The sequence below is a fragment of the Anopheles bellator genome, chromosome 1 (genome assembly GCF_943735745.2).
Source record: "Anopheles bellator chromosome 1, idAnoBellAS_SP24_06.2, whole genome shotgun sequence".
NCBI classification, from domain to species: domain Eukaryota; kingdom Metazoa; phylum Arthropoda; class Insecta; order Diptera; family Culicidae; genus Anopheles; species Anopheles bellator.
The window spans coordinates 13,739,440-13,751,809 of NC_071285.1; the positions used below are offsets into that span (position 1 = coordinate 13,739,440).

At 49.0% G+C, this 12,370-nt stretch overlaps 1 protein-coding gene across 1 annotated transcript in view; it reads left to right on the plus strand.

Moving 5' to 3' along the window:
• Positions 1-12,370, plus strand: part of LOC131215075 (nephrin-like) — a 170,836-nt gene that overhangs the window by 142,759 nt on the left and 15,707 nt on the right. The window contains exons 4-8 of the mRNA XM_058209450.1: positions 1,232-1,384; positions 6,568-6,741; positions 9,648-9,938; positions 10,034-10,201; positions 10,274-10,405. Coding sequence (XP_058065433.1) covers positions 1,232-1,384; positions 6,568-6,741; positions 9,648-9,938; positions 10,034-10,201; positions 10,274-10,405 — 918 coding nt within the window. The remainder of the gene's footprint in view (positions 1-1,231; positions 1,385-6,567; positions 6,742-9,647; positions 9,939-10,033; positions 10,202-10,273; positions 10,406-12,370) is intronic.

The following is a 12,370-nucleotide window of genomic DNA, read 5'->3' on the forward strand; positions in this document are numbered from 1 at the left end:
CGGGTGCTAATGAAATGCAATACTTCTAAGAGGTGTTTTAGGCCGGAAAAGTTACGCCCTTCTTGATGGTCTCCGAAGGCCGTTTGTTAGGCCTCTTCTCCCAGAGCCCGAGAGCCTTAGCCTCTCCCTGCCCGCAATGCCCGAAGGACCGTGGCAATGGGGCGAATCGCCACTCGCCGTCCCCGTGTAATGATAATGTTCCACAATTTTTGATTACTGCCGGCAACCCCACATTTTCATCCCCGCGGCCAACACGGCTAATTTCTCGGCTCTGTTGCCACACACAGACAGTGCGCCGTTTTGGCCGCTTTATGGAGCGTGGAAATTAGAAGCAAGTATTGCGCGAAGACACCATTTTCATCGCGCACAGTACCACGAATGGGCTGCCGTTCGGACATGTGCGGACTGTTTTTGGGTTGATTACTTGGTTTGGCCGCGTTTATTTGGGCTGATGTTCTTTCGGAATGTCCTTCGAGACGGTGGTGGTGTCTATTGGGGAACCAGGCGAAGGCGAAGATGGTGCTTTAAAAAGTTGTAATTAATTATTTTTTACTCGCTCCGATCGTGGCGAACTTTTGCGTTCGTACGCCCTGGCTCCCTCGGCCGGCATCGCTCCGGTGGCTAACGAATACTCTGCATTCTTTTAATCGTTACATTTTTCGCAGCCATGGTGCGGCAGAGTTTTTCCATGGAAGTGAAATTAATGTAGAATAAAGCGCACGAATTCAACGCGGGACAGAAGGATTTTTGTGTGAAACGGCACCCGCCGGAGTCACAGTGGAAACAAATCACTATAAAATTGGAGTTTTATAGCGTCCCATACATTCAGCGCAAACCACGCATAAAACGAGGAACCGCACCGCAAGAAGCTACAGTTAGCTACTGGCCGTGTGCACGGTCCGCTATTTCATTCGATTAAAGTACACCGAGGGCCCCCCCGGGATTCCCGTGCGGCCCCAGGGCCGCAACTTATGGGCGGTGGGAATTTCTGGCAAGGCCAGTTAAATTCGCGGCGCCAAAAAGGCGAATAAAAGGTGCAACGATGAGCGTAATACGGTTTTGGACGCCATGTTTTTTTGAAAAAAACAAAAACCAACAATCGAAAAGTACGGTACCGTCTCACCGGTGACGCTTAGTTTTGGGAAATTTGGCACCATTTTAATTCGAGTTTACAACTTTACGGGGATTTTTTTGTTCACCGTTTCGTTTCCGTTTTTTTCCAATCGCACAGTTCCGCCGGCGTCGATCGACATCCAGGGCCACGGCCAGCACGCGAAGGTTGACGTCCGGGAAGGCCAGGACCTGGTGCTGACGTGTGTCGTCCCGAGTGCCAAGCCCGCCGCACAGATCGTCTGGTACCGGGCGAACGTGGAGTACAAACCTGGTGAGTACATTTCAACTTTTACTCGCGAGAACCGAGAGTCGAGTTTGATTCTATTCGGTATTTTATTAGTTTAGTGCTCTGCAGTGGCTGCCAAAAAAATTGTTGCTCACCTCGCTAATGTTTAAGGTGCAGTTTTGTTACGCCAATGTATATTCTGCTTCAGTTCTGTTCTTTTCGGTCCGTTTGATGAGGGACTGATTTTATTCAAAATGTAAGCAGGATCGCCTTGCCTCGATAAGCGACCAAGAACCTTGTTCCTCATCTTACGTCCTTCAGATTTGATAGCCTTACTTTCAACAATTGTCAAAGTTCTTCCGCCGTAAGCAAACCAGTTTCGCACCGAGCTGACGTGCCAGTAATATGGTTCCAAAGCCCATGCCGTTAAATTGTCGAGAAAATTCAGCAAACTGTTTGCTGACAGGAATTAATAGCAGAGGCATATGGTTTTTCGCTGAACAACAGACGGCTTCACTTTCCTTGCTTTCAGTATTTTCTTAAACGGAGCTACAAAGTCAGGGAGTTTTGAATAGTCGCTTTCGAATGGTTCAATGGTCTTGCTTGGCTCAACTGCTCGCTCCATCCGTACCTATGAGTTCCTTAAGTGAGATTCATTAAAACAAACGCGGCAGCGAAAATTTGGACGCTTCTTGGCGGGCCAGCTGTTCCACATGCAAAACCGTTTGTCAAAATTATTGTTACATTTTGCTAAAAATTGAAGTTGGAACCTCCTTTTGATTCTTAACTGAAAGTCGAAACATTGTGTTTGAAATGTACCCAAAAGAGCTTCTTAAATTAATTTGATAATTTAAACTGCCGGAACGTAGACTTCACTTTCGCCTGAGATGGCATTTTCCAAAGAATTACCAAGAGAGTTTTAAAATGAACGAACTCCAGCTGAGTCCATGGGTCTTTACGAACTAATAGCAACGTTTGTAGACCAATTGAGCCGCACCACGCCTATCGACTTATCCCCATTCATGTACTTCCCGCATTCAGCTCCGTTAGTGTTCTAATCATTTCGAATTACCTCGAAACCAACCAGGTTTTGCCTCGAACGAGTCGTGAAGCGGTTAACAAATTCCCCCCGAGCGAAATTAGAGGCTTAGATGCGAACTCACGCCAAACGCACCCAAAACCGCAGCTGCTTACCGCGACAACGTGCCTGGCAGGCAGGCCAGGACAGCATCGCAATGTGGGAAGCATAATCAAATGGGCCACCGCGGCCTCCGCTGCACATTGCAGTCGAAATTGAAACGTTTCTTTATCTGGTGAACCCAAAATGAGCAAACCGCTACCATTGCGAAGTCCACCGATGATCGTCCCGGTGGGCAGTGAAATGGACCCCTAGGTGGCATGTTGCATCGATTCGGAGGATTTGGCAATGAATTTGAATAAATCAATTTCTGCGCAGGGGCCACTGGAAATGATCGTTCCTAATTTGCCTTTTTGGCATTCCAGCGCTCCCCGAAGCGGGGCTTGCGGTTGGCTTTCGGATAAATTAACATGCCGACCGGCGTCCTGGCACTGGCCTGTCCCGGGTGCGCCGAGCAAGTGTAAAACACGTACGTAAGTTAGTCCAGGCTCGGCGAATTCTAATGATGCCCATAAAGGACTCATTGCGAAGGGTCAGTGCAAACTTCGCTTGCACTGCTATTGGCTGCCCCCAAAATGGAATCCTTTTCCACCCCCCCAAAAGGACACCCCGTGGGCTACGTGGGGTGTTTGGTCCCAGCACCAGAGCACCAGCACTGTACGAAATAATGAGAACAAATTATGATGAAACTTGCAGCCATGCCACCGGCCGGGCCTGGCCGAAAGTAATGCAACCGTGACGAACCGTGCCCGCCACCGTTCAAGTGGAAGAATCCCAGGCTCAATTAATTTCTCCCGGGTGGCCGCTTTTCGACGCGCCCACACCGGACGCTCCGGTCCGATGCTGCGTGCTGGGTGTGTTGAGCATAAAAATGAACAGTAATTATGTCATAAATATGCTACAGCATCCTTCGCATCCGGATTTCGGGGGCCCTGTGTTTCGGTGCTGAAGATGGTTACGTCGGTCGGTCCTGTCACAGAAGTCGACGGCACCGGCATCGCATCGTTTAGGGTTATTACCCCGGTACCCGGCGTTTTCTTATTCAATTCTCTGTCATAATGACAGAGGGCCGGGGCGTACACTCGCCGGGCCACCCTATCAAGTTCATTTAGTGAGCCGAAAAAGGGGCCTGAGTGCCCAGTAAATGGCAGGGCTGGCCTATCGGGGACACTCTGGGCGGGTTTTGGGTGGCTTTTTGATGGTTTGATCTTTTGAAGGTCATTCTGGGGCCATGGCGCATCCTTTTGGCGCTGACTGATTCGTTCATCAGTAAATGGACTGAAATTTTCTGCGGAGTTTTATCAAACAAAATTAAATGAATCAAAAGTATCTCGGTAGTAACGTTTCAATGTACTTTGTTTTACTCTACATCGTATTGATTTCTTCCGGAACCAATTCAACCGTGCCAGTGCCAAAGTGGGCCAACTACAAATTGGTTTATTCAAACTTGGTCCCAAAACCGCCGGCGATACCATTACTCATCCTGCCAGCCTGATGACGGCTCATTTTACATTCCTGTACTTAATTTTTAATGCCTAGGCAATTATGGTAATAGTCCGGCGGTGGAAAAGATTCGACCTCCGCCAGAGGGGCTGGTGACAGAACTCGGTGAAAGTACATTTTGATGACCATCCCTTCCGGTGGTGGTCCCTGGGGCGGCGACTGGCAGGTTTCCGGCCCTCGTCCTATCGGGTTCGGTTGGTGTGCCGGTATGACCGGAGCATAGTTCCGGTTTAATAACCAATTGAAGAAAGTCACGTCTCTGTCTTATCGGAACCCCTTGTCGTCGCGTGTGCACTCGCCCGTGATACCGCTTCCGGTCGGTTGGTCGGTCGTCCGGATCCGTGTCGGGTCGGGAGATGCTTTTGAATGAAGGCGGGCCCTTTTGAGGATTTTATGGGCATGGGCAGGATGGTGGGGCTCAAAAAAGATTGATTACCCAAAAGGGGTCCGGGACTGTTCATTTTTTAAGGTTAGGGTAATGAAAGAAGTAAGCAAAAAACAACGCCGGTAAATACAGACAGAAACGCTACCGGTTGTTGACAGGGTCAATTCGAACCCACAGCCCCGGGACATTGAGCCATTCCATTTAAGGGACACCGGAAAGGTTCTCTATTTGTGAGCCTTTTTAAGGCAGTGATGTAACCTCAACAAGTGACTTTTTTCCCATTGGCAAATGTGGTCCAGAGGAGCAGCAGTCGGCGTTTCAACACCATTTACTCACGTTCAACAATCAGTCAGTCAACACTCTGACACCAATCTCGGAGCTCTCGGGCTTGATATATTGGGCAGCAATAAAAACAGCGCGAAAATTCACACTATAAAGTGTTGAAAACGGCAGTAAATCTTCCTCAAATTGCACCAACATTTGCATCTCTCGCGTTGGAATAAATTCGGTTAGTAGAGAAATAAAATTACGCGAATAATAAATTTCATACATCCAGCTTGTTAACGTAAAAAACTCCGCCACTCCGGCTCTCTCCGTACCGAATGGAAACGCCAACACCGGTGGTGGATAACTTCATTTCATTTGAGTGATGCCGTCAAAAAAAACGGTAACTGCACCGTTTTATACTTTGCCAGTGTATTGTTGATACATAAATTTGCGGTGCAGCTTTCCACTTTCAAACTCGTATTGAAAAGCTCGATAAATAAGTTTAGCTTTGTCCAGTCAACACTCTCCTAGAACTGTGTTATCGTAACAAGATTTGAATGACTATTTGGAAGATATACAAATCGTCCTGGCCACGCCTCGACTCGACTCGGATGATGAAACGCTCCCGTAAACCTCACGGGACCGAGGAACCAATAAACCGAAGCACTCCAAAGGCGAGGCGAGTGAAGTGACCCGGAGAGTGTGAAGCCGGAGTTCTGTTACAACGGTAAACATAACACTCGCCAAACGTGATCGACATGTATCATCGGTTTATTATCGTTCCGGCGCCGGCAGAGTTTCCGACGGACGAGCTCCGGGAGTAATATTATACTAGTTGAACAAGCATCGCACATACACTCTCTCGAACGGTCTCTCCCGGTCAGTTACTTTACACCAGTACGGACCGGGACTGGTCTAAAATCAACAGCACTTAAAATTATCACCATCTGTAGCAGGAAAAAGCACTCGATTATATCAACGTAACATATGTGCCCGGGACCGGGCCCGGGATGGTTGGTTGGGATTGGCCAGTCTTCTTCTCGTGCTTCGTAACGCTCGGACGTGGAACTTTTTATCAGTGGCTCGGGCAAGTAACAGGCTCCGGGCGTTCGTGTCAGTCGGGCGAAGCTCATTCAGCAAAGAACTTCACAGTACTTCACTCCAACGACCACAAGCGATCGTGGAAACGCTTGTTCCAATGTGTGGGTAAAGTGAGCAAATTCTGGGAACAATCCCGGGCTGATCCTCCTGCACGCTGGAACCACCCGCCAAAGGAGAAAAATGGAAAATCAGTTTTACGGCCCGGGCCCGGTTATCTTCATCGCAGCTCACCCCGGGAAAGGGTTGAGATGAATACAGCACCGATCGACACGTTGGCCAACGAGTGTATTTTGTAACGACTTTGTCCTGCAACCCTCGCACCCGCCGAACCCTGCGCTTAAAGTGCCCGACACGTGCCCGTGCCAGCCCTGGCCCGTAATGCGTTAGAAATGAGGTTTCACGAAAGCGAATTGTTGTTGCCGTCAGCTATTATTCGGGCTGGCCAACCGTCCCCAGCCGCACGAGCTCCGGAACAGAAGGCTCAAGTGATGGATAATATGTTGTTATTAGTTTTCCTACTAATTGAAAGCACATGCTTCGGCGCACTTTTCGCCTCGTGACTCGAGAAGGGGTGGCTGAGTTTGTGAACGGCATATTACAATATTGCTGTACTGGGCGGAGGTGGCAGCGGCTCGTCTATTGTCCGGTCTACGTTAAACTCCACGAATTCCTCGGAACAACTGTACAAAATCGGTATACTTCTTTTTCCAATCGTTACGACCATTCTTCAAACGGCCTGGACTTTCGGATCCAATGAGCACTTCATAAGTCACGGCGAGGGCTTGAAATCGTATCGCTTTTCTCATTCTTCAATTTTCTTTATTTTCGCCGCAGACACCATCGAAACGAAGACGGCGGAAGTGACCGGAGGTCGCTACAGCGTGACGTCGAAGCTGCGCCTGAAGCCGACCTCGGACGATGACTACGTCGACTACACGTGCCAGGCTCGCCACCAGGCCATCCCGGAGGACCGGCCACTGCAGACCACCGTGCAGCTGTCCGTGCAGTGTAAGTACCGCCTGCACCGGTTCGTTTTTCCACCTCACTGAAGCCGGCGTCCCGGCGTCGTGTGCTAATGGCCACTTACGCTCCTGTCTCTGTCTTTGCGACCTGTCGTCGTCGGAGATTTCCACTCCACGGGGCTCGGTCACGTACCGGTCGCAGCCAATGTAGCATGAACCGGGACCGGGACCGTTTGCTCGTAGACCCACCGATTCCCACCGATAAAGTCTATGATTTCTCAATCAATTGATTCGGCCTAGTCTCGAATTACTCGATGGGGCACCGACTCCATCTTCCTGTCTTGAAGTTGTGGAGTGCGCGTCGTGTTGTCACGATTTGAAAACTGCAAACCCCAGCAGCACCGGGGTGGGTAAACTTTCATTCCAGACGTGACGCGTGACCTCGGGAAAGTACGGCTAGCGTTGGGAACGTGAAGAAAATTCACTAGCACCCGCTAGCTGCTGGTGCTGGTGACACGGGAACTCGCGGAAAAATAACTTTTCATTCCGAAGCACCATCGTCTGCTCGGGCCGCAACTGGCCGGTGGCCGGGTGGGTTAGTTAGTAATGTGCTTCCGCTTTCCCAGCAACCAGGGCAAACCCAGGGAGCCAACAAAATGCCAACTGTAACGCGATAATAACAACAATGCTCCTGACGGCTTGGACTCCCGGGTCCGGGTCGTCGTGTCGTGCACGTCGTGCCAAAAACTCCATCGACAGCATTCTTGGTCGGGTCGGGAGCTCGTGAAGACACACCGGAAAGCGGATCCTCTCCGTCGGTCACATTCGGGCGTAGCACCGAAAGGGTGTTCAAACGACTGTGAACGGCTGCGCTGTTGAAAGCTGTTAAAATGATGGTTGAGAATGTAATAAGTAAATATTAAATAAAAATAAACTGTGCCAGCGCTCGGAGCGTTCAACGCGCACCCCTTTGCCAGCTGCTTCGTTTGAGCTCCCGGGAATGCGTTTTGAGCTTCATAATGTTGTGAGAAGTAATGAGTTGCTTTCGGAGGGTTAAATTAACGTTTGTTTCTATTGCGACGATTAGACGGCTTAGAAATTGCATTTATGGTTACAAAAAAGGGGGAAAAGTCAATACCGTGGGCTAACATATTAAACTCAAATGTTTATAATGAATTTTCTTTCTTAGAATTTTCCACTTTTTTACCCAAAATAGAACTTCTATTTATTCAAAACTGCCTCCAGCACTACAGGGGCAAGGTTGCTAGAATCGATTCCGGAGCATCTGTTGACCGTTTTTAAATATAATTTGCAAGTCTTAAGCTATGATTTCGATAACATATTTTTGCGGACAAGAAGCATTCTTGTGCTCCCTGTACGGTGCCGTAGAGGTATGCTGCATGCATTAAGAATTGTGAAGGGTGCTTTAGCTTATCTTTACAAAAATGAATTTTAAAAACCACTCAAGTCACCGTTCGTTTCGCTGGCCTCGAAGTACTCGAAGGAATTATTCCCCGCCCGGCAGCCGTTCCGGATGCCGTTCCCGTGCTCTAAGAAAGCACTTAAATAGGGTAGCAACATCGCAGACGACATGCTTCCATCATGGCGGAAGAAAGCTCAAGGCTCAAAGGCGCTGCACTCAACGGATTAGTGGATTAGGTTGTGCGGGTGCGCTGGATGGCGATCGTGGACCAAACGCCATTTTTATACATCTTTCGATTTTTCCTTCCGCACAAACCCCCCTAAAATATGGAAAACATAAATTGTTGAACTTTTTTGCGCCCATTTAGGGGCACAAAATGCATTATAGCGCACTGTCTGCGGACTCGGTTCCGGGCGCTCGTACGCCGGCTAGGCACGATAAGCAGCAGCCACGTACGTGCTCATCCGTTTAGTGCACGAAGGTACTGAACAACCTCACCCACACCTCCCTCGCTCTCTCTCTCACCTTCTCTGAGAGGCCGGCCGAGTTCCGATAAATGACAAAAAAAGGGCACATTAACGGTGGCGATATTTTGCGCCAAATGACCTTGCCTGTGTTTGGTATTAAAATTCAATCTTCTTATCAAATCACCTTTTGGACTCCCGAGCCGCGCACCTCAAACCGACGATGGCCTGGGTCACATTATCTGTGAAAATTTGCATTTACCAAGCACCATTATTCATGCAAAGTTTGCCGCACCACACCCCAGACACGGTTCTTTTGGGTCTAATGTTTTCGGTTGTGTCGCGATCGGTGGCCGACGTGAATGGCGCCAAGGAACACCAAATGGCATAAATTTCACATGTAAATTTTTATTCACCAAAGCCGCACACACGATAAGAAATTAATTTTCACATCAGACTCAAGGGCGGCACGTTCGGTGTCGGTCGGCCCCGGGGCCAGGATATTAAGACGCTAAATTATTTGTCGATCAGTATCAAAAGAGCTCCGTTTTCGAAGGGACCGATCGTGACCAAGAACAGCGTGGTTTCTTAGTGCTTTTCGTCTTCAATTAACTTTGTTTCTCAATAATTAGAGCACTACAGAACGCGTGAGTTGTGCATTGCATACTTTAAGGCGTTTTCGACAGAGAAGCCCGGAAGCCAAACAATTACGATTGTAAAACGAAAAGGAAACCCAGTGCTTTTTCGCACCGCCAGCGAATAATCAATTGGTAGCTTTTCTCGCATCAATATCCGCGTTACGGTTTTCTTTCTCAATGAACCAATAAATACGAGACTTCCCATTTTTCCCGCACATACTTTCCTTCCTTGCCGTTTAGATAGCGATCGGAGCCTTTTCGCTTCTCGGGGTTTGGTGCAAGTGAATCCCCTCTCTAGTAACCCAAACGGCGTGTGCTGCAGTGGTGATAAGAGGGCCGGAAATTTCAATTAAAATTGATTTATCATTCAGGCAGCAGTGGCACACTCCTCGTTTAACGTGCATGGATATCCTGTTCCCATTCCCAGACCCACCAGGAGCGCCATACATCGAGGGCTACACACCGGGCGAACCGGTCCGAAGTGGACAGCGCGTGGAGCTGGTCTGCCGCAGCCGCGGTGGCAATCCGCCGGCACAGCTGATTTGGTACAAAAACGACAACCAAGTCCGGATGGCCTACCGGACCGCGGACCGGATGTCGGAGAACATCTACTCGTTCGTGGCCGAAGCCAACGATAACAAGGCCCGGTTACGCTGCGAAGCCAACAACAATATGGCCACGAGGATTCTGAAAACGGAACTAACACTAAGCGTGCTCTGTAAGTGGCCTCTGATTGCGGCATTGTTGAGATTTTAAATCCGTCCATCTTTGGTCTGTAGCAAGTGTTTAATTATTATTTTAAAACTTCCACAGTTCCCCCAGCTCATGTTATAGTGTCGGGCTCGTCGGAGGCACGTGTCGGCGAATCCGTGGCTCTACAGTGTCAAACGGCACCTTCGAACCCGAAAGCGGACATCAAGTGGGTCGTGAACGGGCAGCAGGTTAATAATGCCACCACGAAGGTGGTGCCCAGTCCGGAAGGTAATCAAACGCTGAAAGTGAAAGTGTTGTGAACAGACTTACATCGCTGTTATTTTTTTAATTTTTCCACAGGCGGCTGGGTTACGACCTCGAACATAACGGCCACGGTCGAGGCAAGCAAACGGTCGCTGGTCGCTATCTGTCACGGGCTGAACATGAAACTAACCGAGAACGTGCAAGCTACTCACACCGTCAACGTGCTCCGTAAGTCAACTCTTTGCGTCTCGAGAAAGGGTTTCTAATAGATTACGTTACGTCGGTTCGCGATGCCGTCAGTTCAGCGACCCTTAAACAAACTGCAAGCCAAACGGATCTCCTGCGTGGATTTCTCCTTGCTAAAGAAATCCAGATCTCTTCCTATCCCGACGACACTGAAGTTTCTTTCCGGAACCGTGTAAAGTATCTAATTAGTATGCAAATCAACTTGCTTCGCAAAGTTTACGTCGGAGCTAGGGCCAGGTTGATGAATGCTCGTTAGTGAGCGGTGCCTTTGGCAAGAATAAACCGGAACCGGGGAAGCGAAAGTTAGTGAGAAGGCACAGCAAGACGTCAAGGGATCCTTTTTTATCCTTTTTGGATTACGCGCGAGAGATCGATATTTTGAAGTTGCCGTGGCATTTCCGCGAGCAAGTTAAAAATCCGGAAACCTCAACGGTATGCACTGGGCAACGATCCGTGCCGAAGGATTAATCCGTGCTTGACTGATGAGTTCGGCACTCGGCTCGGCGTTGCTTGATGGTTTGAAGAAGTCCAAAACTGTGGGCCGAGTTTTGGGCAAAAGTTAATGAGGTGTGCCAACGAACTGGCATTAAGCAGAACACAATTTCCGCTCCTAAATTTACCTTGAATGGCCACGCCGTTTACGCCATTCATGCCTGCCCCACCATCTTCAGCAAATGAAGCCTTTGCGGAAGTGTATTTCTCTGTAATTTGATACGCACTTTCAACAGTTAACGTCGTGGTTTGTAGGTCTTAAGCCGACACCCAGAAGCCGCTCTGTTCAACACGTTCGGTAAACAATGTGCGCCGTGCGCTGTATCATAAATAATTTTCAGCACCCTGTCAAAAACTTGTACTGCGAGGCCGAAAACTGACGCCGAACAACCGGACGGTTGGTGAATGTTTTGGGTTCGATTTACTACCGCTATCAGTGGGGCTCGATTATCTGGCACAATACCGTTGCGCTAATTAATGTCCATCATCTTCACCGGTCGTGAAGCAAAGCCGGTCTAGAGCATCTGCAGCGCCTTCGGTTTCGGAGCGTCTGCTAATTAACATAAATTCGGTGCTCCGTAGGCTGGGTATCTTTTTAAACAGTAGCGCCGTAAACTTCGAAATGGTTCTAGTTAAGCCCGAAATAGTCACCGTTGATGAAGCGCGCGCTAGAATTTGTTAGGCACGGCGCTTGAAAGGTTGGCGTGGCCAGGGATATTAAGTACAGCTTATATCATCAATCGCTCCGCTTATTCAAACACGGCCACGGTTTTACGTTGACGCGTGGAAAGGTGAAGAACTGATAGCGAAGATTGTTCTTTCGGTTCGCCGTGAGAACCATAAGGCCACCCTCCTTCACGGATGTGAAGACACTTTGTTGCGTCGGTATGGTTCTATTGCTCATTTCCAACACGTTCGCCAGAAAGACGAATGAGGTGACGAATTTATTTATTGCTCTGCGCCGCTACGAAAGGGTCGACCGACGTCGTGTAGAGTTTAATCAAAATAAATATATCCGATTCACCCCTAGGAAAAAAAACGAAGACATCTCCGTCTTGGAAAAGATTGATGCCTCCGTTTGGTATCAAACCGCTTTCACAATCTTCCGAACACCGATCCGATCCGATTCCGTTCTGTGCTACGGCCCGTGATGGAGGCGCCTGGTACGCCACACCGGCTCGGCGAAGCGTTTTCATTTACACCAATTCGGTTCGAATTGCCACCGACCAGGCCTAAGGCTAGGGCTCCGTCTGCAAAATGGAATTCAATCCGCAAAGTTTACTGCCAAACTGTTTTCGGTTAGCTCTCGGTTTAATTAAAATAGTTGTGCCGAAGTTGTTCGGTTTCAATTTTCACAAATCCACCCGTGAACCGGTGGCTTCTTTCAAAAGGCGGCCCGAAGAAAAGCGATCGCCACTGGCAGAGGGCAGGGTGGGCAAAAGGAGAACGCGTTTG